The sequence below is a fragment of the Leucopleurus acutus genome (assembly GCF_964270905.1).
Source record: "Leucopleurus acutus genome assembly, chromosome: 3".
NCBI classification, from domain to species: Eukaryota; Metazoa; Chordata; class Mammalia; order Artiodactyla; family Delphinidae; genus Leucopleurus; species Leucopleurus acutus.
In genome coordinates, this window is record NC_139145.1 from 124976525 (window position 1) to 125003117 (window position 26593).

The 26593-nt window shown below is 37.5% G+C and overlaps 1 protein-coding gene across 1 annotated transcript in view; it reads left to right on the forward strand.

The window, feature by feature from the left end:
* Positions 1-26593, forward strand: part of SREK1IP1 (SREK1 interacting protein 1) — a 58975-nt gene that overhangs the window by 13276 nt on the left and 19106 nt on the right. The window contains exon 3 of the mRNA XM_082837393.1: positions 15315-15458. Coding sequence (XP_082693519.1) covers positions 15315-15458 — 144 coding nt within the window. The remainder of the gene's footprint in view (positions 1-15314; positions 15459-26593) is intronic.

Consider the following 26593-nt stretch of genomic DNA (forward strand, 5'->3'; position numbering starts at 1 on the left):
ATATAATATACAGTCATGACCTTTTCTTTGCCATGGGTCTGCTAATTGGTGTTACACACAGTCTTTTGAGTGGAAATCATATTTGAAATGTATTTTCTACTTTTTGTAGTTTGTTTCTTCAAAGATGAGCAAGCAGTTAAGATACTTGTAAAGAAATCTGAGTGCAGAATCCGTCTATCATTAGTTCTCAACTAGAGTTGATACAGGTTCCCTGGAAATCTGTGAAGGTTTTTTTGTTTAGTTGCCCATAACAACTGTCATACCGGAGAAGAGCAGTATGACATTTAGTATGTAGGGTCCAGGAACTATAAACATCCTGCAGTGTCTTGGACAATGAAGAATTGTCTGGCCCAAAATGCCAATGACACCCACTTTGAGAAAAAAAGATACCTTTTCTCACTGTTTTAGGGTTTTTTCTCCTATCTTTACAGTCTTCTTACCAAGACCTAATTTGAAAACTGCTTTTTTAAAGCAGTTCGTCTCAATCAAGCCTTTCCAGAAGTACTGCTTTGTTTCATGGAAACAACTACTCTTTTTTTTTTTCCACATTCATTTTTTTTTACTTACATGATATTATATAAACAAACTTTGGAACAATGAATAACAGACTCTTGGTGGAATAAAATATCAACAGATGAAGTAAAATAGATAGGCATGAGCTGAGGAAAAAATGATCAAGAAGGTACAATGCCAGGAGAAGCAGGACTGGGCAGCATCATATAAGCCAAAGGAGTAAGGGTTTTCAAGGTTGAGGAGAAATGTCAGGTGTAACAGATAAGATCTGTGAGAAATAGATTGAAAAATGTTCACTGGATTTGCCAGGTAGAATGCTTTGCTGACCTTAGCAAGATCAGTTTAAGTAGAGTTGTAGGTCATGAAACAAACTTTGTAGATTCAGGCCTGAATAGTGAGGGATAGGGCCTATGTTATTTCCATTTTTCAAGAAATTTACATGAGGAAAGTAGGGTACTGTCTTAAGGTCCATATGGGGTGCTATAACAAAATAACACAGGTTGGGTAGCTTATAAACAACAGAAATGTATTGCTCACAGTTCTAGAAGCTGGAAGCCCAGGTTCTAGATACCAGCATGGTCGGGTGAAAGCCCTTTTCCAAGTCACAGATTTTTGTTGTATCCCCAATTGGCGGAAGGGGCTATAGATCTCTCTGGAATCTCTTTTAGAAGGCACTAATCCCATTCATGAGGGTACCACCCTCAGAGCCTAATCACCTTCCAAAGGACCCACCTACTAATACCATCACCTATGGGGGTTAGAATTTCAACATATGAATTTTGGGGGACACAAACATTCATATCATATTGAATAATTCCTAGAAGGGAATATGGGATAAATGGAGGGTTTTATATTTGAAGTATAAAATGTATATATAGACCAAGGGGATATTAGAAGAGATCTTGTAGATATTGGAGACAATATAGACCAAGGGGATATTAGAAGAGATCTTGTAGATATTGGAGACAAGAGAAGATTATGGAAGTTTCTCTTAAGAGGTATGACAAGGATACCTCTTAAGTCTGGAGGAAACTAGGTGAGAAAAATATGGTTGTTTTCAGGTGCAGAGACAAAGTAGAAGGAGATGCTGCCTGTTAATCTTAATTTTCTTTGTAAATTAGGAGGCAGGATCATCTGTTTTGGGAGGAGGCACTGAGTGGGCCAGGGAATGGTCGAAGAATGATTTAAGTCAGGCATTAGTTTGGAAAAGTCATTAAGGGAAATAGGGGAGGAAGTTGACCAAAGACAAACAAAAAATTAAAAAGTTTGTGTTTGTGCTCATGTCCATGAATATGTGATTGTGTTCATGCATTGTTTGGCTGCTCAGGGATAGGCACGACTCAAAGAAAGGATAGCTTTGACCCAGATTAGTTGTTTTACAGTGAGGTACAGTAGAACAGGAATATGAAAGAGTCAGATGAAGCTTATAAAAGAGTGTTCAGATGGTCAGGAATGATAGACTAAGAGAAAAATGAAGGGATTAAGTGACTGAAGTTTTTAACGAGATTCAGAAACAGATCTGTGCATGGGTGTAAGGGAATAAGGAAGCTAAAAGGATAAAAGGTTATAGTCAAAGTACTATAATATTGGAGTTTAAAATTTCAGACATGAAACAGTTCCAGGTGATGACAAGGAGCCTTGTGTGGCCATGGCATCTAGAATGTCAAGGAGCTGAGAAAAGCCATCCAAAGCCATAGGCTGTCCGTCCAGGCTATGGAAGGTCTTAAGGTAAAGAACTAGAGTGAGTCAGGCTCCAACAATTTTGGTGGATGGGGCTGTTACACAGCAGCAGAGGACTAGCTGCAGGGGAGCGTAGGGGACTGCTATGTGGAAGCAGTGTTGAGGAGCCTGGAGGATGCTAATAATACAGAGGTAAGCTGTAAGCTGTCTGCAGGAAAGAGCCAAGTATCCCTTAAAAAAAGCAGTAGAGGGGGCATTCTGTGAACAGGTAGCACAGTTTGTTCACCAGGGATTGCAGGTTTCAGAAGCTGTCATAAAAAGATGGGGAGAGAAGGGGGTGATGATTAGTTAAGTCAGAGGAACAGAAAGAGCAATGTGTGGATGAGACTTCAGGGAAGTGATATGAATACAGAGGCCTGTGCTTTTGGGTGGGAACCAAAATGATAGGGATGTGAAGTTTCGGGAATTAACTAGGTTTAAGAATTCAGAAGTTTATAATGGAGCTTTCATCATCTCAAAACTCAGGACCTTAGGTAGAGACAAAGCCTGGTAAAAATTAATACTTGTTAGCCTAGTCTGTACACTCTGTAGGCCAAGGAAGAAGTGCATGGGCACCCTAATCATAAAACAAGAGTTTTTTTTAATGCGTTGACACATTTTTATCTGCACAGTCTAAATGAAACTGTAGGTTTTATTGTTACTGGACACTTAGAGTTGCCCACATAGCCACTCCTTAAGTGAGAACAAGAGAGAATATGCCTTTGCTTTTATTGGTACAACAACTGGTAAGAACCTAGTACTGTGTATTGAATATCTGCTTGGTGCTAGGGTCTGTACTAAGCAGTTTAAAGATATGATTCATTGCATTTCATTCCTAAAACAACCCTGTGAAGTAGGATTCATAGTCTCCATTTTTATGAACATTCAAAACCATTGGTCTGGCACGTAGGTACAAACCTTAGCTGGCAATTACTAGCTGTGTGACTTTAGGCAAGTTACTTAACCACTCTGTGCTTCAGTTTTGTGTCGGTAAAATGAGATAATTATAGTACTTAGTTCCATAGACTTGTTGTAAAGATTAAATTAGTTAATTCAAGTTTTACATCAATACTTTGCCAAAAATCATTAGTATTGATTATTATTGTTACAAATAATTACTGTGACAAATCAGAAAACAGGCTCAAGAGGATTACTCTGTTATTAAATAGGAAAACTGAAAATTGAAATCTGGTTATTAGTAAGACTTCATACTGTGCCGTGGTGCTTTTTTCCCCATTTAAAAAAATTGTGGTAGGAGATTGGTTCAAGATGGCGGAGCAGAAGGACATGCGCTCTCTCCCTCTTGCAAGAGCACCAGAATCACAGCTAACTGCTGAACAATCATCAACAGGAAGACACTGGAACTCACCAAACAAGATACCCCACATCCAAAGACAAAGGAGAAGCCACAGTGAGATGGTAGGAGGGGTGCAATCACAATAAAATCAAATCCCATAACTGCTGGGTGGGTAACTCACAAACTGGACTACACTTATACCACAGAAGTCCACGCACTGGACTGAAGGTTCTGAGCCCCACGTCAGGCTTCCCAACCTGGGGGTCTGGCAATGGGAGGAGGAATTCCTAGAGAATCAGACATTGAAGGTTAGCAGGATTTGATTGCAGGACTTCAACAGGTTTGGGGTAAACAGACTCCACTCTTGGAGGGCACATGCAAAGTAGTGTATGCATCAGGACCCAGGGGAAGGAGCAGTGACCCCATAGGAGACTGAACCAGACCTACCTGCTAGTGTTGGAAGGTCTCCTGCAGAAGCAGGGGGTGGCTGTGTCTCATCGTGAGGACAAGGACACTGGCAGCAGAAGTTCTGGGAAGTACTCCTTGGCATTAGCCCTCCAAGAACCTGGCATTAGCCCCACCAAAGAGCCCAGTAGGCTCCAGTGTTGGGTTGCCTCAAGCAAAATGACCAACAGGGAGGGAACCCAGCCCCACCCATCAGCAGACAAGCAGATTACAGTTTTACTGAGCTCTGCCCACCAGAGCAACAGACAGCTCTACCCACCACCAGTCCCTCCCATCAGGAAACTTGTAGATAGCCTCATCCACCAGAGGGCAGACAGCAGAAGCAAGAAGAACTACAATCCTGCAGCGTGTGGAACAAAATCCACACAGAAAGATAGACACAGATAGACACAGATAGATAGTCACAGAAAGATAGACAAGATGAAAAGGCAGAGGGCTATGTAGCAGATGAAGGAACAAGATAAAACCACAGAAAAACAACTAAATGAAGTGGAGATAGGCAACCTTCCAGAAAAATAATTCAGAATAATGATAGTGAAGATGATCCAGGACCTCGGAAAAAGAATGGAGGCAAAGATCGAGAAGAAGAATGTTTAACAAAGACCTAGAAAATTAAAAAACAAACACCTACAAGAATTAAAGAACAAACAAACAGAGATGAAGAATACAATAACAGAAATGAAAAATACACTAGAAGGAATCAATAGCAGAGTAACTGAGGCAGAAAAACAGATAAGTGACCTGAAAGACAGAATGGTGGAATTCACTGCTGTGGAACAGAATAAAGAAAAAAGAATGAAAAGAAAAGAAGACAGCCTAAGAGACCTCTGGGACAACATTAAACGCAACAACATTTGCATTATAGGGGTCCCAGAAGGAGAAGAGAGAGAGAAAGGACCCGAGAAAATATTTGAAGTGATTATAGGTGAAAACTTCCCTAACATGGGAAAGGAAATAGCCACCCAAGTCCAGGAAGCACAGAGAGTCCCAGGAAGGATAAACCAAAGGAGAAACATACCGAGGCACATAGTAATCAAACTGACAAAAATTAAAGACAAAGAAAAACTATATTTTTTGTTTGTTTGTTTTTTTACAGTACGTGGGCCTCTCACTGTTGTGGCCTCTCCCTTTGCAGAGCACAGACTCCGGACGCACAGGCTTAGCAGCCATGGCTCACGGGCCCAGCCGTCTGCTGCATGTGGGATCTTCCGGGACCAGGGCACGAACCCGTGTCCCCTGCATCAGCAGGTGGACTCTCAACCACTGCACCACCAGGGAAGCCCCCAAAGAAAAACTATTGAAAGCAACAAGGGAAAAACAACAAATAGCATACAAGGGAAGTCCCATAAGAGTAACAGCTGATTTCTCAGCAGAAACTCTACAAGCCAGAAGGGAGTGGCATGATGTATTTAAAGTGATGAAAGGGAGGAAACTACAACCAAGATACTCTACCCAGCAAGGATCTCATTCAGATTTGACAGAGAAATCAAAAGCTTTACAGACACGCAAAAGCTAAGAGAATTCACCACCACCAAACCAGCTCTACAACAAATGCTAAAGGAACTTCTCTAGGCAAGAAACACAAGAGAAGGAAAAGACCTACAATCGCGAACCCAAAACAATTAAGAAAATGGGAATAGGAACATACATATCAATAATTACCTTAAATGTAAATGGACTAAATGCTCCCACCAAAAGACACAGGCTCTCTGAATGGATACAAAAACAAGACCCATATATATGCTGTCTACAAGAGACCCACTTCAGACCTAGGGACACATACAGTCTGAAAGTGAGGGGATGGAAGAAGATATTCCATGCAAATGGAAATCAGAAGAAAGCTGGAGTAGCAATACTCATATCAGATAAAATAGACTATAAAATAAAGAATGTTACAAGCGACAAGGAAGGCCACTGCATAATGACCAAGGGATCAATCCAAGAAGAAGATATAACAATTATAAATATATTTGCACCCAACATAAGAACACCTCAATACATAATGCAAATGCTAACAGCTATAAAAGAGGAAATCGACAGTAACACAATAATAGTGGGGGACTTTAACACCTTACACCAATGGACAGATCATCCAAAGTGAAAATTAATAAGGAAACACAAGCTTTAAATGACACAGTAGACCAGATAGATTTAATTGATATTTATAGGACATTCCATCCAAAAACAGCAGATTACACTTTCTTCTCAAGTGCACACAGAACATTCTCCAGGATAGATCACATCTTGGGTCACAAATCGAGCCTCAGTAAATTTAAGAAAGTTGAAATCATATCAAGCATCTTTTCCGACCACAACGCTATGAGATTAGAAATCGTTTACAGGGGAAGAAACGTAGAAAACACAAACACATTAGGCTAAACAATATGTTACTAAATAACTAGGAGATCACTGAACAAATCAAAGAGGAAATCAAAAAATACATAGAGCTAAATGACAATGGATACACAGTGATCCAAAACCTATGGGATGCAGAAAAAGCAGTTCTAAGAGGGAAGTTTATAGCAATTGAAGCCTACCTCAAGGAACAAGAAAAATCTCAAATAAACAATCGAACCTTACACCTAAAGGAACTAGAGAGAGAAGAACAAACAAAACCCAAACTTAGTAGAAAGAAATCATAAATCAGAGCAGAAATAAATGAAATAGAAACAAACAAAACAATAGCAAAGATCAATAAAACTAAAAGCCGGTTCTTTGAGAAGATAAACAAAATTGATAAAGCATTAGCCAGACTCATCAAGAAAAAGAGGGAGAGGACTGAAATCAATAAAATTAGAAATGAAAAAGGAGAAGTTACAACAGACACCACAGAAATACAAAGCATCTAAGAGACTACTACAAGCAACTCTATGCCAATAAAATGGACAACCTGGAAAAATGGACAAATTCTTAGAAAGGTATAACCTTCCAAGCCTGAACCAGGAAGAAATAGAAAATATGAACAGACCAATCACAGTAATGAAATGAAACTGTGATTAAAAATCTTCCAACAAACAAAAGTCTGGGACCAGATGGCTCACAGGTGAATTCTATCAAACATTTAGAGAAGAGCTAACACCCATCCTTCTCAAACTGTTCCAAAAAATTGCTGAGGAAAGAACACTCCCAAACTCACTCTATGAGGCCACCATCACCCTAATACCAAAACCAGACAAAGATACTACAAAAAAAGAAAATTACAGACCAATATCACTGATGAATACAGATGCAAAAATCCTCAACAAAATACTAGCAAACACAATCCAACAACACATTAAAAGGATCATCCACCATGATCAAGTGGGATTTATCCCAGGGATGCAAGGCTTCTTCAGTATACACAAATCAATTAATGTGATACACCATATTAACAAGTTGAGGAAGAAAAACCATATGATCATTTCAATAGATGCAGCAAAAGCTTTTGACAAAATTCAACACCCATTTATGATAAAAACTCTCCAGAAACTGGCCATAGAGGGAACCTACCTCAATATAATAAGGGCCATATATGACAAACCCACAGCAAACATTCTTTTCAATGGTGAAAAGCTGAAAGCATTTCCTCTAAGATCAGCAACAAGACAAGGATGTCCATTCTCACCACTATTATTCAACATAGTTTTGGAAGTCTTAGCCATGGCAATCAGAGAAGAAAAAGAAATAAAAGGAATGAAAATTTCAAAAGAAGAAGTAAAACTTGTCACTGTTTGCAGATGACGTTGTACTATACATAGAGAATCCTAAAGATGCCACCAGGAAACTACTAGAGCTAATCGAAGTTGCAGGATACAAAATTAATGCACAGAAATCTGTTGCATTCCTATACATTAATGATGAAAAATATGAAAGAGAAATTGAGGAAACACTCCCATTTACCACTGCAACAAAAAGAATAAAATACCTAGGAATAAACCAACCTAGGGAGACAAAAGACCTGTATGCAGAAAACTGTAAGACACTGATGAAAGAAATTAAAGGTGATAGAAACAGATGGAGAGATATACCATGTTCTTGGATTGGAAGAATCAATATTGTGAAAATGTTTATACTACCCAAAGCAATCTACAGATTCAGTGCAATCCCTGTCAAATTACCAATGGCATTTTTTACAGAACTAGAACAAAAATATCTTAAAATTTTTTATGGAGACACAAAAGACCCTGAATAGCCAAAGCAATCTTGAAGAAAAAAGAAAAACTGACCTGGAGGAATCAGACTCCCTGACATCAGACTATACTACAAAGCTACAGTAATCAAGACAGTATGGTACTGGCACAAAACCAGAAATAGAGATCAATGGAGCAAGATAGAAAGCCCAGAGATAAACCCACACACCTGTGGTCAACTAATCTATGACAAAGGAGGCAAGGATATACAATGGAGAAAAGACAGTCTCTTCAATAAGTGGTGCTGGGAAAATTGGACAGCTACATGTAAAAGAATGAAATCAGAACACTTCATAGCACCATACACAGACATAAACTCAAAATGGATTAGAGGCCTAAATGTAAAACTGATCCCTATAAAACTCTTAAAGAAAACATAGGAAGAATACTCTTTGACATAAATCAGAGCAAGATCTTTTTTGATTCACCTCCTAGAGTAATGGAAATAAAAACAAAAATAGACAAATGGGACCTAATGAAACTTCAAAGCTTTTGCAAAGCAAAGGAAGCTACCAAGAAGACGAATAGACAACCCTCAGAATGGAGAAAAATATTTGCAAACGAATCAATGGACAAAGGCTTAATATCCAAAATATATAAACAGCTCATGCAGCTCAGTATTAAAAAAACAAATAACCCAATCCAAAAATGGACAGAAGACCTAAAGAGACATTTCTCCAAAGAAGACATACAGATGGCCAAGAAGCACATGAAAAGCTGCTCAACAGCACTAATTATTAGAGAAATGCAAATCAAAACTACAATGAGGAATCACCTCACACCAGTTAGAATGGGCATCATCAGAAAATCTACAAACAACAAATGCTGTAGAGGGTGTGGAGAAAAGGAAACCCTCTTGCACTGTTGGTGGGAATGTAAATTGATACAGCCACTCTGGAGAACAGTATGGATGTGCCTTAAAAAACTAAAAATAGAATTGCCACATGATCCAGCAATTCCACTACTGGGCATATACCCAGAGAAGACCATAATTCAAAAAGGCACATGCACCCCAATGTTCACCGTGGCACTATTTACAATAGCCAGGTCATGGAAGCAACCTAAATGCCCATCAACAGACGAATGGAGAAAGAAGATGTGGTACATATATACAATGGAGTATTACTCAGCCATAAAAAGGAACAAAATTGGGTCATTTGTAGAGACGTGGATGGATCTAGAGACTGTCATATAGAGTGAGGTAAGTCAGAAAGAGAAAAACAAATGTCGTATTTTAACTCATATATGTGGAACCTAGAAAAATGGTACAGATGAATCAGTTTGCAGGGCAGAAATTGAGACACAGATGTAGAGAACAAATGTATGTAACACCAAGGGGGGAAAGAGGCCGGGGGGGAGGTGGTGGGATGAATTGGGAGGTTGAGATTGGCATATATACGCTAATAATGTATAAAATGGATAACAAATAAGAACCTACTGTATAAAAAAATAAATACAATAAAATTCAAAAATAAATTGTGGGGGCTTCCCTGGTGGCGCAGTGGTTGAGAGTCCGCCTGCCGATACAGGGGACACGGGTTTGTGCCCCGGTCTGAGAAGATCCCACATGCCGCGGAGCGGCTGGGCCCGTGAGCCATGGCCGCTGAGCCTGCTCGTCCAGAGCCTGTGCTCCACAATGGGAGAGGCCTCAACAGTGAGAGGCCCGCGTAACGAAATAAATAAATAAATAAATAAATTTTGGTAAAATACATATAACATCATGTGCCATTTTAACCATTTTTAAGTATACAATTCAGTGGCATTAATTACATTCTCAGTGTTGTACAACCATCACCCCTATCTATTACAAAACTTTTTCATCACCCCAAATAGAAACTCTATAAACCTTAAGCAGTACCTCCCCACTCCTCCCTTCCCCCAGACCCTGGTAACCTCTAATCTACTTTCTATCTCTATGAATTTGGCCATTCTAGATATTTCAAGTAAGTCGAATCATATAGTATTTGTCCTTTTGTGTCTGGCTTATTTCCCTTAGCACAATGTTTTTAAAGTTCATTCATGTTGTAGCATGTATCATAACTTTATTCCTCTTTATGGCTGAATGATATTTCATTGTATGGATACACCACATTTTCTTTATCCATTCATCTATTGATAGACACTTGGGTTATGTTTACCTTTTGACTATTGTGATTAATGGGCAATGAATTTTGTTGTATAAGTGTCTGTCTGAGTCCCCGTTTTTGATTGTTTTGGGTATATACCTAGGAGTGGAATGCTGGGTCATCTGTGTGCAGCTTCTTGAGGAGTTGCCAGACTGTTTTCCACAGCAGCTCCATCATTTTATATTCCCACCAGAAATGTACAAGAGTTCCAGTTTCTTCACATTCTTGCCAACACTTATTTTCCTTTCTCTTTTCTTTTTTAAAAATTGTAGCCATCTTAATAGATGTGAAGGGATATCTCATGGTTTTCAGTTGCATTTCTCTAAAGACTAATGATGTTGGGTATCTTTTCATGGTCTTACTGGCCATTTGTATATCTTCTTTGGAGAAATGTCTATTCAGTTTCTTTTCCCATGTTTTAATTGAGTTGTCTTTTTCTTCTTGAGTTGCGGGAATTGTATATATACTAAATAGTTAACCCTACCAGATATATAAGTTACAAATCTTTTCTTCCACTCTATAGGTTGTTTTTTCACTTTCATAATAATTTCTTTGCACAAATGTTTTAAATTTTGATGAAATCCAACTTATCAGTTTTATCTTTTGTTACTTGTGCTGTTGGTGTTTTATATGTAAGAATCCATTGCTAAATCCAAGTTAAAGAAGATTTACCCCATACTTTCTTCTAAGAGTTTTATGGTTTTAGCTCTTATATTGTTGTGGTCTTTAATCCATTTTCAGTCAGTTTTTGCATACGATGTGAGGTGAGGAGTTCAACTTCATTCGTTTACATGTGGAAATCCTGTTGTCCCAGCACCATCTGTTGAAGAGACTGTTCTTTCCCCACTGAATAGACTTGACACTCTTGTCAAAAAGCAATTGGCTATATATGTATGGGTGTATTTCTGGACTCTAAATTCTATTCCATTGGTCTATATGACTATCCTTATGACACTATCACCCTGTTTTGATTACTATAGCTTTGTGGTAAGTTTTGAAATCAGGAAATATGAGTCTTCCACTTTTATTCTTTTTCAAGATTGTTTTGGCTGTTCAAGGTCCCTTACATTTTTGTATGAATTTAAGGATTGGCTTTTCCATTTCTGAAAAAGCCAGGTTACTCTTTATAGTCAGCTACTAAAATGTTATAACTTGAAATGTCTCTACATATCTGTGGTCAAAATTTAAGTTTCTGGTCATCTAAGAATTTTCTGCTGAGGACCTCCCTGGTGGTGCAATGGTTAAGAATCCACCTGCCAATGCAGGGGACATGGGTTCGATCTCTGGTCCAGGAAGATCCCACATGCTGTGGAGCAACTAAGCCCATATGCCACAACTGCTGAGCCCGCGTGCCACAACTACTGAAGCCCGTGCACCTAGAGCCCATGTTCTGCAACAAGAGAAGCCACTGCAATGAGAAGCCCACGTACCACCACAAAGAGTAGCCCCCAGCTCGCCTCAACTAGAGAAAGCCTGCGCACAGCAACAAAGAACCAACGCAGCCAAAAATAATAAATAAATAACCAATAAACAAACATGGAGAGGATGTTGGCCCCAGGGGGTGGGAGCTGCTGGCAGGAGAACGTGGCTGAGGCGGGACCTGCTGGAAGTCACCGTGTCCAGGCAGGTCCACAGCCTGTTTTGTTTTTTTTCTTTTTTAAAGAATTTTCTGCTCATTGTCCCTTGAGAGTCTATGTAGAAAAGAGGTCACAAGAACTATATTTTGGAACAATTTTCTAAGTTTGTTCACAAGCAACTTGTCGTCTTATCAGTTTAGGGTCAGTTTCATTGACGTAAGGCTAAAATGGGTGTGAGACAGACTGCTGCCAGTGTGGTTATTAAGTATTTTGTTTATATGAAATATTTATTACAATATAAGGTGTTTGGATGCAAAGCTAGGTTAAGTAAAGGAAAAATTGTATCATCAGGAGTTCTGATCAGAATGGCAAGCTGAAGCAACATAGAAAGTCCTCCTTTCTGCTCCAAAAACAGAGAGATACTGGAGAAAAATAGAGTAACAACAAAAATAAAAATAACCCAGGTGAAAAAGGGAAATCCCCAGGTGTTGGAAAGGAAAAGGAGCTCAAAGCCAGAGCAGGGAATGATAGCTGGAAACAATGAGGTCCACGGGCCTACTGGGTAGACATTTATGGGATACGGAGTGAAGCTTTAGACCCCTGTGGAATGGCAGCATGGCCAGAGTGGAGGCTTTTGTTTAGAGCCAGATTGCTCAAAAAAACAGTGAAGCAGGAATTAGAAAAATTCCATTTACTGTCTAGGGAAAGTGATGAGAAAGTTTACTGTGTTTAAGTTCCTATAAAATAATAATTAGAAGAAAAGGAATAATCGAGAATTGGTAACCTGAACTTATACCTTGTGTAGGTATGAGGAGTGAATTTATACTGCCCCCAGTGAGGCAGGTACTCTTTGTCGAAGCTAAGAAATTAATATAAAAAATTGGTCAGGTATCAAAGTAAATTAAAAAAGTAAGTCCAGCTACATGTCATTATTAGTGAAACTACTTGGAAAACTAAAAACTGCATAGAAAATTTTAAAATAAAGGGATGGGGAAAAAAGAGCAGATAGATATTAGGTTGAATATTGTTGATAATCAGCTGTTTTACTCACAAAAGTTGCAACTTCATGTGATTCAACTAATAATAACGGAGAAATTGACAAATCTATAGTGATAAAGGTACTTAAAATTATACTATCAGAAGTTATTACGCAAAAAAGTAAGATGGAGATTTGAACAACAAAATAGACGTCGACAAATAGTGAGGTATATTCTTTTAAAATACATATCAAGTTTTTCCCTAAATTTACTACATGATAGGCCATAAAAGAAATCTCAGCAAATACTAAAAAACTGATGTCATACACACTCCACTCTGATAACAGTGTAATAAATTTAGAAATCAACAAAAGCATAGTCTGAAAGCTCCATATGTTTGGAAACTGAAAAGAACACTTCTGAATGATTCATTTGAAAGAAATCACAATAGAGAAAACTTGGTTCCAGCAGTATGGCAGACTGGACCCTTTTGTAAACAACTAAGAAACTTGTATAAAATATGCAATACATATTAGATAGATTAGTGTGCTAGAAGAAAATAAAGAATTAAAGAATACTTAGAGGCCAGCAACCAAAGGAAAGCAGAACCTCTAGGAGGTAAGTCTTGAGGGTATTTGCTGACCCCAAGGTTCTTGAACTTCTATAGTCATGTATTAGCAGGGTACAGGGAATAAAGGCAAGGTTCAGGGCCCCACCCAAGATTGGTACCCTACTAGGAGATGCTCTTGTATAAATCTAGGTCTTCCAAAAGGCTTCACCCTTAATTAAGAGAACTAGAAATAAATCCTAGTACAGAGTTGTAGTGAATCATTAGTGGGTTGTGAAATCAATTATGTGGTTTCTATCAGCATTGATTTTTTTTGAATATCATATGTCATAATGCTTCATGTAATTTTGTTTTAATTTTTGTGGGTTAGTGTGTATATGTATATGAATGTATATATGAATATACTTGGTTGCATTGTTACTTTTTACCATCGGTCAGCCCTAGTCAAAAGAATTCAAAAGCTACTGCCTTAGAGAAGTTGTGCCATGTGTGCACAGAGAGATGTGTATCGCTACGCATTTCAGCATTATTTATAATAGCAAAATACTAGAAGCAACCTAAGATCCTATCAGTAGTAGAAAGGATAAATATATTTTTATATAATGGGACATTATTCATCAGATAAAAGGAGATAATTATATCTACTTATGTTAACATAGATAAATCACATAATTATATCTACTTATGTTAACATAGATAAATCACAAAACATAATACTGAATGACAGAAACAAGTTACAGAATGATAGGTAAGTATAATTGAGTTTATGTTAAAAAATAATAAAAATACAATATGCTATTTTGAAAAGATAAGACACCAACTTCAGTATACCAGCTTCTGAAGAGAGAATGGAATGGGATTGGGGCAGGGTTCCAAGGGATGGTGCAAGCTCTCCAACTTTGTGTATGTGTATGTGCACACACACATGCAGTTTTTCACTTTAAAAAAAATTAAGTGAATAAAACAAAATGTTAACATGTGGGTGATAAGCACTTAGGTATTATTAGTGATTTTATCTCCTGTACTTTTTTGGTGTTTGTATTCAATAATATTTGAGTTTTTAATTGCATCATGCAATAAGTAGATAACTGTTGTAGTTTTTTTAAATTAATTTATTTTTGGCTGCATTGTGTCTTCGTTGCTGCGCGCGGGCTTTCTCTAGTTGCAGTGAGCAGGGGCTACTGTTCATTGCTGTGCACGGGGATGTCATTGCAGTGGCTTCTCTTGTTGCAGAGCACAGGCTCTAAAGCACGCGGGCTTCAGTAGTTGTGGCTCGTGGACTCTAGAGTGTGGGCTCAGTAGTTGTGGCGCACGGGCTTAGTTGCTCTGTGGCATGTGGGATCTTCCCGGACCAGGGCTCGAACCTGTGTCCCGTGCATTGGCAGGCGGATTCTTAACCACTGCGCCACTAGGGAAGCCCTGTTGTAGTTTTCTTATAGGGAGAATCTTTAAGGACTGAATGATGTCAGAATTAGAATCTTAGGTGTTCTTTTGAAGAACATGTTTAATTATGTTATTATGGCACCTTTAATTAGGTGACAGCTGTGTAATTGCATGAGTATAGTAGTCAAGCTGAGAAGCAAAAAGTTTTATGGGAAAGGAATAAAACATAAAATCCAACGTTGAAAATATTTTCTTTAGTACATAGTAAGTACATTAATTCAATATCCTGAAATCCATAAGAAGTAACCAAAAAGCATGTTTATTGAATTAGAAGCCCTGTTAAAGAAAAGGTTTTCTGAATGTTTCATTCAGGTAAAGCAAACTACCACGCACTGAATAAAAGTTAAAACTAAACATTATATTACTAAAATTGTAACTTGTTGCTTAGTGAACAAACACAGCAAAAAATATAATGTATCTATAGTTTTGTCATTCATATTTTTTTGTTTGTTTTACTTAGCTGGTCACCTGACTTTTGAATGCCGCAATTTTCTCCGAGTAGACCCCAAAAGGGACATAGTTTTGGATGTCAGCAGCACAAGTAGTGAAGAGAGTGATGAAGAGAATGAAGAACTGAATAAACTGCAAGCATTACAAGAAAAAAGTAAGCAATACTTTTTTCCCCCTCCATCCTTTAAAAATGTTTCTAAATGTTCTACTGTATTATGTCACGTTTATCTATTGTTCTATTATATTTGTCATTAAGATATCTTTTGCCTCTTATGTAAGAAGTACTGCCTAGGTAAGGAAATTGTAAGTACTTTGCCCAAAGTTAAACAGTTGGTCAGTGATAGAACCAACAGGCAAGTCTATTTCTGATTCCACAACACAGGTTTTATTGTGTTTTGTTTTGTTTTTTGTTTTTCCATCTCACTGTAATGTATCAGATGGTACAAAGAGTCTGATTTAAGATTTGGTTTCTATTCCTATTTGGCTACTTTTTAGTATGTGACTTTTAGCAAATCACTTAACTGCTCTGAACTTCAGTTTCCTTGTGGGATAACACAAAGGATTGGATTGTCAAATCACACTCATTCATATCAGAGATCTTAGCAGTGTCAAGGTTTACTGATACCATTGACCCTTGAACAACATGGGTTTGAACTGCATGGGTCCACTTTTATGCAGATTTTTTTCAGTAATACATACTGCAGTACTATATAAGCTGCAGTTGGTGGAATCCACAGATGTGGAACCATGGATATGGAGAAACCGCATATATGGAGGGCAACTATAAGTTACCCTTGGACTTTGGACAGCACAGAGGAGCAACATCCCTAACCCCTGCGTTGTTCAAGGGTCAACTGTAATTTCAAGTATACAAGTGATCACGAGGCATAGGCAAAGCAGCAAGAGTTTCAGGACTACAGTACAATATCCCAGGTACCCACTCTGGCCGAGGTTAACAAGTGGTTTCCATATTACTTACATGAAAGAAAGTCATTTTGGTCATGAAGCATCTCAATTTTATGCCCATAGTTACATTTTCCAGGGATTATGGATTTGTGCCCCATAAATCCCTAGATTCCAGGATTATTTGCCATAAACAATCTTAGACATCCTGCTATAAGCAGTTTATAAATAGGGATTCTCTTGCCAACAGCTTGATCATGGACTTCTATCTTTCAGAACAGTGAGGAAATAAATTTCTGTTATTTAAGCCACAGCCCTTCTCCCCCCACAAAAAAGGATTCTCTGGCTAGCAAATAATTTATTTCCAGGAAGTCTGTCATTAGCATGTGGATGAAGAGATTTGACCAAGTTACCTTCGTTCTTTCCTGGGACATTCTCCTTTCCCCTCAAAAAGAGAACAGATTTCAGACCACTGTTTAACCATTTGTTTCCCATCTTGTGTATAAAATAACCTATCCTTGCAATGGGGTTTTTAGGGATAAAATGTGATGCTGTATGTGAAAATATTTTGTAAACTACAAAATGTTATATGGTAGTTGTCACACAGAAGCAAAATGAAACTTATTTGTATATGGGTTTAGGCATGGCATGAGAGAGATACAAAAAAGGTTAAACTTATCTAGATCATCAGAGAACAATAAATGCTTAAAAAAATTTTAACCTTTCCATATTATATCCAGTGCAGGCAACTGAAAAAGTCAAATGCCAGGGTACTAGGACAAGCTGAGAAGGCAGAAGAGGGATAGTGTTCCAAAGAAAGCAAACAAGAGTAACAGTAAATATGAGTATATACAGCTTAAGGGTAAAGATACCTGCTTGAATATAAATGCTTACTTTTGGGTCTTCCCTGGCAGTCCAGTGGTTAAGAATCTGTGCTTCCACTACAGGGGGCACGGGTTCAATCCCTGGTTGGGGAACTAAGATCCCACATGCAGCAGGATCTTTATACATAAATAAAGATATATATTTACTTCTGCTCCCTACTGAAACAACACTAAAATAGTAGTAGAAGAAATTTTTAAGGACATAAACTCACAAGGACAAAGAAAATAAGAGTCAAAAAATTTTGCTGAAAAGCAGATGGGTTAGTGATAATGGACTGAACACTTTAAGAGAGCTCAACCCTTTAACAGTGAGGAAAGCTGGGAAGTAACCTGATTATACACCGTAAAACCCCCTAAAGTCTTGATAATGAGTATCCTTGGGTATTTCTGGAATTGAGAATATTTGTAAGACTAAAAACAGGGATTGGTTAAAGGCCTGAAGTAGTTAGATGTTCTGTTCCCTTTCCCTACTCTGTGAAGCCCTGTTGCCTCAGCAGACTGCCACAGGTCTATTTTCTAGACAGGTAAGGCAAACGGTCTTTAAACTGGGACACACCAAACACAAATGAAGATAGTTAAATCAAAGGTTAGATACAGGGCTTCCCTGGTGGCGCAGTGGTTGAGAGTCCGCCTGCCGATGCAGGGGACACGGGTTCGTGCCCCGGTCCGGGAAGATCCCACATGCCGTGGAGCGGCTGGGCCCGTGAGCCATGGCCGCTGAGCCTGCGCATCCAGAGCCTGTGCTCCACAATGGGAGAGGCCACAACAGTGAGAGGCCCGTGTACCACAAAAAAAAAAAAAAAAAAAAGGTTACATACAGAATGGTGAGAGCCTTCTAGCCATCTTCACCTATTTGGTTCCCAGACATATATCACCTAGGCAGAAGATTTGAAGATACATCTCTGGGAAATCTGACCAGTCTAAGAAGAATGAAATAAGGATACTGAAATTAGGGATTCTTCAAAGGCAAGGCCTCACCAGATTATCAGTGAAGTCCAGATTTCCAAGCTTTGCTTGCTAAAAGCTGCCAGTCAGCTTTTTAGACAATGAGGAGCACTAAATTTCTGAGGAAAGGGTCTCACATGAAATATAGATACCAAAACAGAAAAAATCAACTTGAAAAATACGAGTCTGTACAGGGAGAAAACAGAAATCATTAATATTTAGTTTCATAGAAAGATAAGATACACCACGCATGAAACATGAATAAGATACTATAAAGAAGAACAAAAGCAACAAAAGAGCTTTTGAAAATTAAAAAAGAAGCAGACATGGAAAACTTGATAGAGTTGGAAGATGAAGAAAAATAAGAAGAGCAAAAAGAGAGAAAAAAGATAGAACAATTGAAGGGTCATTCTAGGAAATACTTCATTCAAATGAGTCCCAGAAAAAGAAAACAGAAAATTTTTTCAAGAACTGAAGAATTAGTTTCCAGATGAAAAGGTTCAACAAGTACCAGACACAGTGGTAAAAGCAGACCCACACAAAGGCACACCATTATGAAACATCATATCATAGGAAACAAAAAGATATAATCCAGACTTCCAGAGTTGAGGATAAAACAGGACACAGGTGAAGGATCAGGAGTCAGAATAGTTTCGTACTTCTCTAAGGCAATACTGGAAGCTAGTAGAATATGGATAATGCTTTCAAATTTTTGAAGGAAAATTATATCCAAATTAGAATGATATACCCAACCAAATTATCAACCAAGTGTGAAAGTAGAATAAAGACATTGTCAGACATTCAAAATCTCAGAAAACAATTTGCCTCTCACTTACCCTTTCTTAGAAAAGCCCTGGAATAAGTGTTCTACCAAAGTACGGGAATAGACTGAAAAAAGGAAGACAAGGAGTGTAGGAAATAGAAATGATAAGAAGGGAAATTTGTAGCATGCTAGTAAAGACAGAGCCCAGAAAGACAGCTGTGCCAGAATAGAGAGCAGCCCAGCCACATAGGAACACAACAAAAGATACTAGAACAGAAAGCCTAAAACCCTTAATTGAACAAGGACACTTTCTACCCCATTCATCTATACTGCTCTGTTTTTTTTTAAATAGATGCATAAAACTTTAGAATTAGGAAGAATCTTTAGAACAAATAGTTTAAAAACCAGTTTTGTAGAAAAAGAAAATGAGAACAAGTGACTTTCCAAAGTCAATAGCTGGTCATAGTAGAGCCAGCACCGTGATCCAGGTTTCTTTCCTACTAGTCCTGTACCATTTTCATTACAATGTGCTGCTCTCCTACCTTAGAGATCATCCAGTCTATTGGTTCTTGGCCTTTTTTTCCTTATTACATCAATCTTGAAGGATAAAGTACACTCCCACCATGAATAGTGGTTTATTCTAGAGGTGATTTTCAATCAGAAGACCTGGGACAGATCCGCTCTGGGAGAAAGGGGAGGGAGTTAACATATAATAACCCCCAGGACAGGAAATAGTTGGTGAAGCTTCCTTATTAGCATCAGCTTTCCCCTAACCTCACATTGAGAATGGTTTCCTCAATCTAGCTTTTCTCCCTTTTTCTTCCTTAAAAGGTATGCTTGACCATAGTCACTTAAAGGCTCAGAATTTGTGTTCCGTCTCATGACTTCCACCCAGGACAGTGTTCATTCCAGTATGTCAACCAACTTGTCCTATTTAACATTTATAGAACACCTCACTCAACAACAGCAGAATACACAGTTTTTCTTTTTTTCTCAGTGCACACAGAACATCTACCAAGATAGACCTTATTCTGTGCTATAAAACAAGTCTCAATAAATTTGAGTGTTCAAGTCATGCAAAATATCTTCTCTAGCCACAAGGAAATTAAATTAGAAATCGATAACAGGTAACTTCTTGGAAAATTCCCAAGTAATTGTAGCCTAACACACTTCTATTTGTCCCATTGGGTCAAAGAAATAAAAAAGAGCCAAAGGAAATTAGAAAGTACTTTTCAACTGTATGAAAATAAAAATACAACATAACATTTATGAGATGTCCCTAAAGCAGCCCTTAGAGGCAAATTTATGGCACTCCATGCCTGTATTAGAAGAGAAGAAATATCTCAAATTTAATACTTCAACTTCTACCTTAAACTCGAAAAAGAAGAGCAAATGAAACCTGAATTAAGCAGAAGAAAGGACATAATAAAGATCAGAGGTGAAATCAGTGAGACAATAGAGAAAAATGAGTGAAACCAAGAGCTGGTTCTTTGAGAAGATCTATAAAAGTGAAAATTCACTATCCAAACTGATTGGGTTAAAAAAAAAAAGTCATAAATTACCAGTATCAGAAATGAAGTAACAACACTACAGATTACACAGATGCTAAAATAGAATATTATGAATAATCTTATGCCAATAAATTGGACAACTTGGATAAACTGGACAAATTACTTGAAAGATACAAACTACCAAAACTCTTCCAAGAAGAAATAGGTCAACTGAGTGGTCTGCATCTATTACAGAAGTTAAATGTTTTAAAACTTTCAGCAAAGAAAACGCCATGGCTGAATGGCTTCTCATGAATTCTGCCAAACATTTAAAGGAGAAGTAATACCACTTCTACATAAGATCTTTTAAAAATTAAAGAGGGGATACTTTCCAACTCAACTTATAAGACCAGCATTACCCTAATAACAAAACCAGATAAAGAGGGGCTTCCCTGTGGCACAGTGGTTAAGAATCCGCCTGCCAATGCAGGGGACACGGGTTCGAGCCCTGCCCGGGGAAGATCCCACATGCCGCAGAGCAGCTAAGTCCGTGCACCACAACTGCTGAGCCCACACGCCACAACTACTGAAGCCTGCGCGCCTAGAGCCTGTGCTCTGCAACAAGAGAAGTCACTGCAATGAGAAGCCCGTGCACCGCAACGAAGAGTAGCCCCCACTTGCCGCAACCAGAGAAAGCCCGTGCACAGCAATGAAGAGCCAACTCAGTCAAAAAAATTTTTTTAATTTTAAATTAAAAAAAAAAGATAAAGACGTTACAAGGAAAGCAGAGACTCTCAAAAGAGAATTTTAAGCAATTCTAAGCAATTATAAAATGTTAGTAAGTCAAATCCAACAATATGTAAAAAGGATAATATATTATGACCAAGTGGAGCTTATTGCAGGAATACAATATTTGTTTTACATTCAGAAGTCATTGTAATTTGCTATTTTTAACAGACCAAAGAAGAAAATCTGTAGTATTTTAAGAAAACCAATATTTTAAGAAAAATTATTTGAGGGAGTCCATCTTCCATTTCTTATAAAAATTTTCAGCACACTAGGAAAAGAAAGAAGCTTCATCAGCCTGATACGGGATGTCCATAAAAAACAGAAAGATTACACTATACTTAATGGTAAAAGACTGAATGTTTCCGTAACATAAGGAACAAATCAAAGATGTCCATTCCTACCACTTATTTTCAACATTGTAGTGGGGATTCTAGTCATGTAATAAGGCAAGAAAAAGAAATTAAAGTCATCCAGATTAGAAAAGGAAGAGTAAAAACTGTCTTTTTTGCAGATGACTTGATCATCTACATAGAAAGCCTAGAAGAAAAGTTCTAAAACTAATACCTACATTTAGCCAAGTTGTAGGATGCAAGATCAATCAATGGGCAAAAAATCAATGTATTTCTGTATGCTGGCAGTGAAAAATCAGAAATTGAAATTTTAAAAATACCTATTATAATAGCATTAAAAGTATGAAATACTTAAGGATAAATCTGACAAAAGATGTGCAAGACTGAAACATACAAAACATTGATGAGGGATATTAAAGAAATGAATAAATCAAGATATACCATATTCATGGACTAGAAGATTCAATCTTTTTAAAAGTTAGTTCTCACTCTTTGACATAAATCGTAGCAGTTATCCTTCTGGATCTGCCTCTTATACTAATGAAAATGACAACAAACATAAACAAGTGGGACCTAACTAAACTTAAAAGCTTTTTCACAGCAAAGGAAACCATAAACAAAATGACAGTCAACCCACAGAATGGCGGAAAATATTTGCCAACGAAGCGACTAACAAAGGATTACTCTCCAAAATATACTAACAGCTCATGCAGCTCAATATCAAAAAAAACAACCCAGTCAAAAAATAGAAGATCTAAATAGACGTTTCTCCAAAGAAGTCATACAGGTGGCCAACATGCACATGAAAAGATGCTCAACATCACTAATTTTTAGAGAAATGCAAATCAAAACTACAATGAGGTATCACCTCACACTAGTCAGAATGGCCATCATCAAAAAGCCTACAAACAATAAATGCTGGAGAGGGTGTGGAGAAAAGGGAACGCTCCTACACTGTTGGTGGGAATGTAAATTGGTACAGCCACTATGGAGAATAGTATGGAGGTTCCTTAAAAAACTAAAACTAGAGCTACCACATGATCCAGCAGTCCCACTCCTGGGCATATATCCAGAAAAAAAACAATTTGAAAAGATACATGCACCCCAGCGTTCACTGCAGCACTATTTACAATAGCTGAGACATGGAAACAGCCTAAATGTTCATTGACAGCGGAATGGATAAAGAAGATGTGGTACATGTATACAATGGAATGTAACTCTGCCATAAAAAAGAATGAAATAATGCCATTTGCAGCGACATGGATGGACCTAGAGATTATCATACTAAGTGAAATAAGTTAGACAAAGAAAAATGTATATCACTTATATGTGGAATCTAAAAAGATGATACAGGTGAACTTATTTACAAAACAGAAACAGACTCACAGACTTGGAAAACATACTTATGGTTACCAAAGGGGAAAGGTGGGTGGGAGATAAATTAGGAGTTTGGGACTAGCATATACACACGACTGTATATTAAAATAAATAATCAACAAGGACCTACTGTATACCACAGGGAACTCTACTCAGTATTCTGTAATAACCTATATGGGAAAAGAATCTGAAAAAGAATGGCTATATGTATAACTGAATCACTTCGCTGTACACCTGAAACTAACACAACATTGTAAATCAATATAAAATAAAAATTAAATTTAAAAAATAAATTAATTAAAATGTCAGTTCTCGCCAACTTGATTTATAGATTCAAACTAATTACAATCAAATTCAAGCAGGCTGTTTTAGACACTGACAAGCCAATTCTAAAGTTCTTGTGGAAATGTAAAGAACCTAGAATAACCAAAATACTTTGAAAAAGAGCTAAAGTTGGTAAGATTAACACAACCTACTTTCAGAACTTTCTGTAAAGCTACAAGTAATCCCAACAATGTGCTATTGATATAAAAGTTGATTAGTATAAATGAATAGCACCATACATATATGGCCAATTCATTTTTTTTAACTTTTTATTTTGAGATAATTGTAGATTCATATGCAGCTGTAAGAAATAATACAGAGAATTCCTTGTACCCTTTACCCAGTTTCCCTCATCTTCCAAAATTCTATTACAGTATCACAGCTAGGACATTGATTTTGATACAATCAATGTACACAATATTTCTAACACTACAAGGATCACTCATATTGCCCTTCTATAGCCATACCTTTCCTCTTGTCCTTACTTAATCTCTGGCAACCAAAATTTTGCTATTTCTCTAATACTGTAATTTCAAAAATGTTTTATAAATGAAACCATACTTTTCCAGATTGTATTTTTTTCACTAGCTATAATTCTCTGGAGATTCACTCAGGTTGCTATATTTATAAATAGTTTGTTCCTTTTTATTATTGAACAGTAGTCTATTATATGGATACCACAGTTTAAGCATTCAACCATTTAAGGACATCTGAGTTGTTTCCAGTTTGGGGCTATTACAAATAAAGCTGCTATCAACAGGATTTGGATAAACATAAATCTTTATTTCTATTAGATAATTATCCAAGAGTACAATTGCTGGGTTTTATGGTAGTTGCATATTTAGTTTCTTAATAAACTGCCAAACTGTTTTCCACAGTGGCTATACTATTTTACATCCCTACCAAAACATGTATGAGTGACCCCATTTCTCTGTATCCTCACCAGCATTTGATTTTGTCAGTTTTAAAAAATCGTAGCTTTTTGATGATGTACAATTACATCTCAATGTAGTTTTAATTTATATTTCCCTGATGGCTAATAATGTTAAACATTATTTCATAGTATTGAATGTTGAGTTCTTTACATATTCTAGATACTAGTCCTTTTTTTTTTTTACATCATTATTGGAGTATAATTACTTCACAATGGTGTGTCAGTTTCTGCCCTACAACAAAGTGAATAAGTTATACATATACATATGTTCCCATATCTCTTCCCTCTTGCGTCTCCCTCCCTCCCATCCTCCCTATCCCACCCCTCCAGGTGGTCACAAAGCACCGAGCTGATCTCTCTGTGCTATGTGGCTGCTCCCCACTAGCTATCTGTTCTACATCTGGTAGTGCATACATGTCCATGCCACTCTCTCGCCCAGTCACAGCTTACCCTTCCCCCTCCCCATATCCTCAAGTCCATTCTCTAGTAGGTCTGTGTCTTTATTCCTGTCTTACCCTTAGGTTTTTCTGACATTTTCTTTTCTTAAATTCCATATATATGTGTTAGCATATGCTATTTGTCTTTCTCTTTCTGACTTACTTCACTCTGTATGACAGATTCTAGGTCCATGCACCTCATTACAAATAGCTCAATTTCGTTTCCTTTAATGGCTGAGTATTATTCCATGGTATATATCTGCCACATCTTCTTTATCCATTCATCTGATGATAGACACTTAGGTTACTTCCATCTCCAGGCTATTGTAAATAGAGCTGCAATGAACATTTTGGTACATGACTCTTTTTGAATTATGGTTTTCTCAGGGTATATGCACAGTAGTGGGATTGCTGGGTCATATGGTAGTTCTATTTGTAGTTTTTTAAGGAACCTCCATACTGTTCTCCATAGTGGCTGTACCAATTCACATTCCCACCAGCAGTGCAAGAGGGTTCCCTTTTCTCCACACCCTCTCCAGCATTTATTGTTTCTAGATTTTTTGATGTTGGCCATTCTGACTGGTGTGAGATGGTATCTCATTGTAGTTTTGATTCGCATTTCTCTAATGATTAATGATGTCGAGCATTCTTTCATGTGTTTGTTGGCAGTCTGTATATCTTCTTTGGAGAAATATCTATTTAGGTCTTCTGCCTATTTTTGGATTGGGTTGTTTGTTTTTTTGATACTGAGCTGCATGAGCTGCTTGTAAATTTTGGAGATTAATCCTTTGTCAGTTGCTTCATTTGCAAATATTTTCTCCTATTCTGAGGGTTGTCTTTTGGCCTTGTTTATGGTCTCCTTTGCTGTGCAAAAGCTTTGAAGTTTCATTACGTCCCATTTGATTATTTTTGTTTTTATTTCCATTTTTCTAGGAGGTGGGTCAAAAAGGATCTTGCTGTGATTTATGTCATAGATGTTCTGCCTATGTTTTCCTCTAAGAGTCTGATAGTTTCTGGCCTTACATTTAGGTCTTTAATCCATTTTGAGTTTATTTTTGTGTATGGTGTTAGGGAGTGTTCTAATTGCATTCTTTTACATGTAGCTCTCCAGTTTTCTCAGCACCACTTATTTAAGAGGCTGTCTTTTCTCCACTGTACATTCCTGCCTCCTTTATCAAAGATATGGTGACCATATGTGCATGGGTTTATCTCTGGGCTTTCTATCCTGTTCCATTGATCTATATATCTGTTTTTGTACCAGTACCATACTGTCTTGATTACTGTACCTTTGTAGTATAGTCTGAAGTCAGGGAGCCTGATTCCTCCAGCTCCATTTTTCGTTCTCAAGGTTGCTTTGGCTATTCGGGGTCTTTTGTGCTTCTATACAAATTGTGAGCATTTTTGTTCTAGTTCTGTGAAAAATGCCAGTGGTAGTTTGATAGGGATTGCATTGACTCTGTAGATTGCCTTGGGTAGTAGAGTCATTTTCACAATGTTGATTCTACCAATCCAAGAACATGGTATATCTCTCCATCTATTTGTATCATCTTTAATTTTTTTCATCAGTGTCTTATAATTATCTGCATACAGGTCTTTTGTCTCCTTAGGTAGGTTTATTCCTAGATATTTTATTCTTTTTGTTGCAGTGGTAAATGGGAGTGTTTTCTTGATTTCACTTTCAGATTTTTCATCATTAGTGTATAGGAATGCAAGAGATTTCTGTGCATTAATTTTGTATACTGCTACTTTACCAAATTCATTGATTAGCTCTAGTAGTTTTCTGGTAGCATCTTTAGGATTCTCTATGTATAGTATCATGTCATCTGCAAACAGTGACAGCTTTACTTCTTTTCCAGTTTGGATTCCTTTTATTTCCTTTTCTTCTCTAATTGCTGTGGCTTAAACTTCCAAAACTATGTTGAATAAGAGTGGTGAGAGTGGGCAACCTTGTCTTGTTCCTGATCTTAGTGGAAATGCTTTCAGTTTTTCACCATTGAGGACAATGATGGCTGTGCGTTTGTCATATATGGCCTTTATTATGCTGAGGAAAGTTCCCTCTATGCCTACTTTCTGCAGGGTTTTTATCATAAATG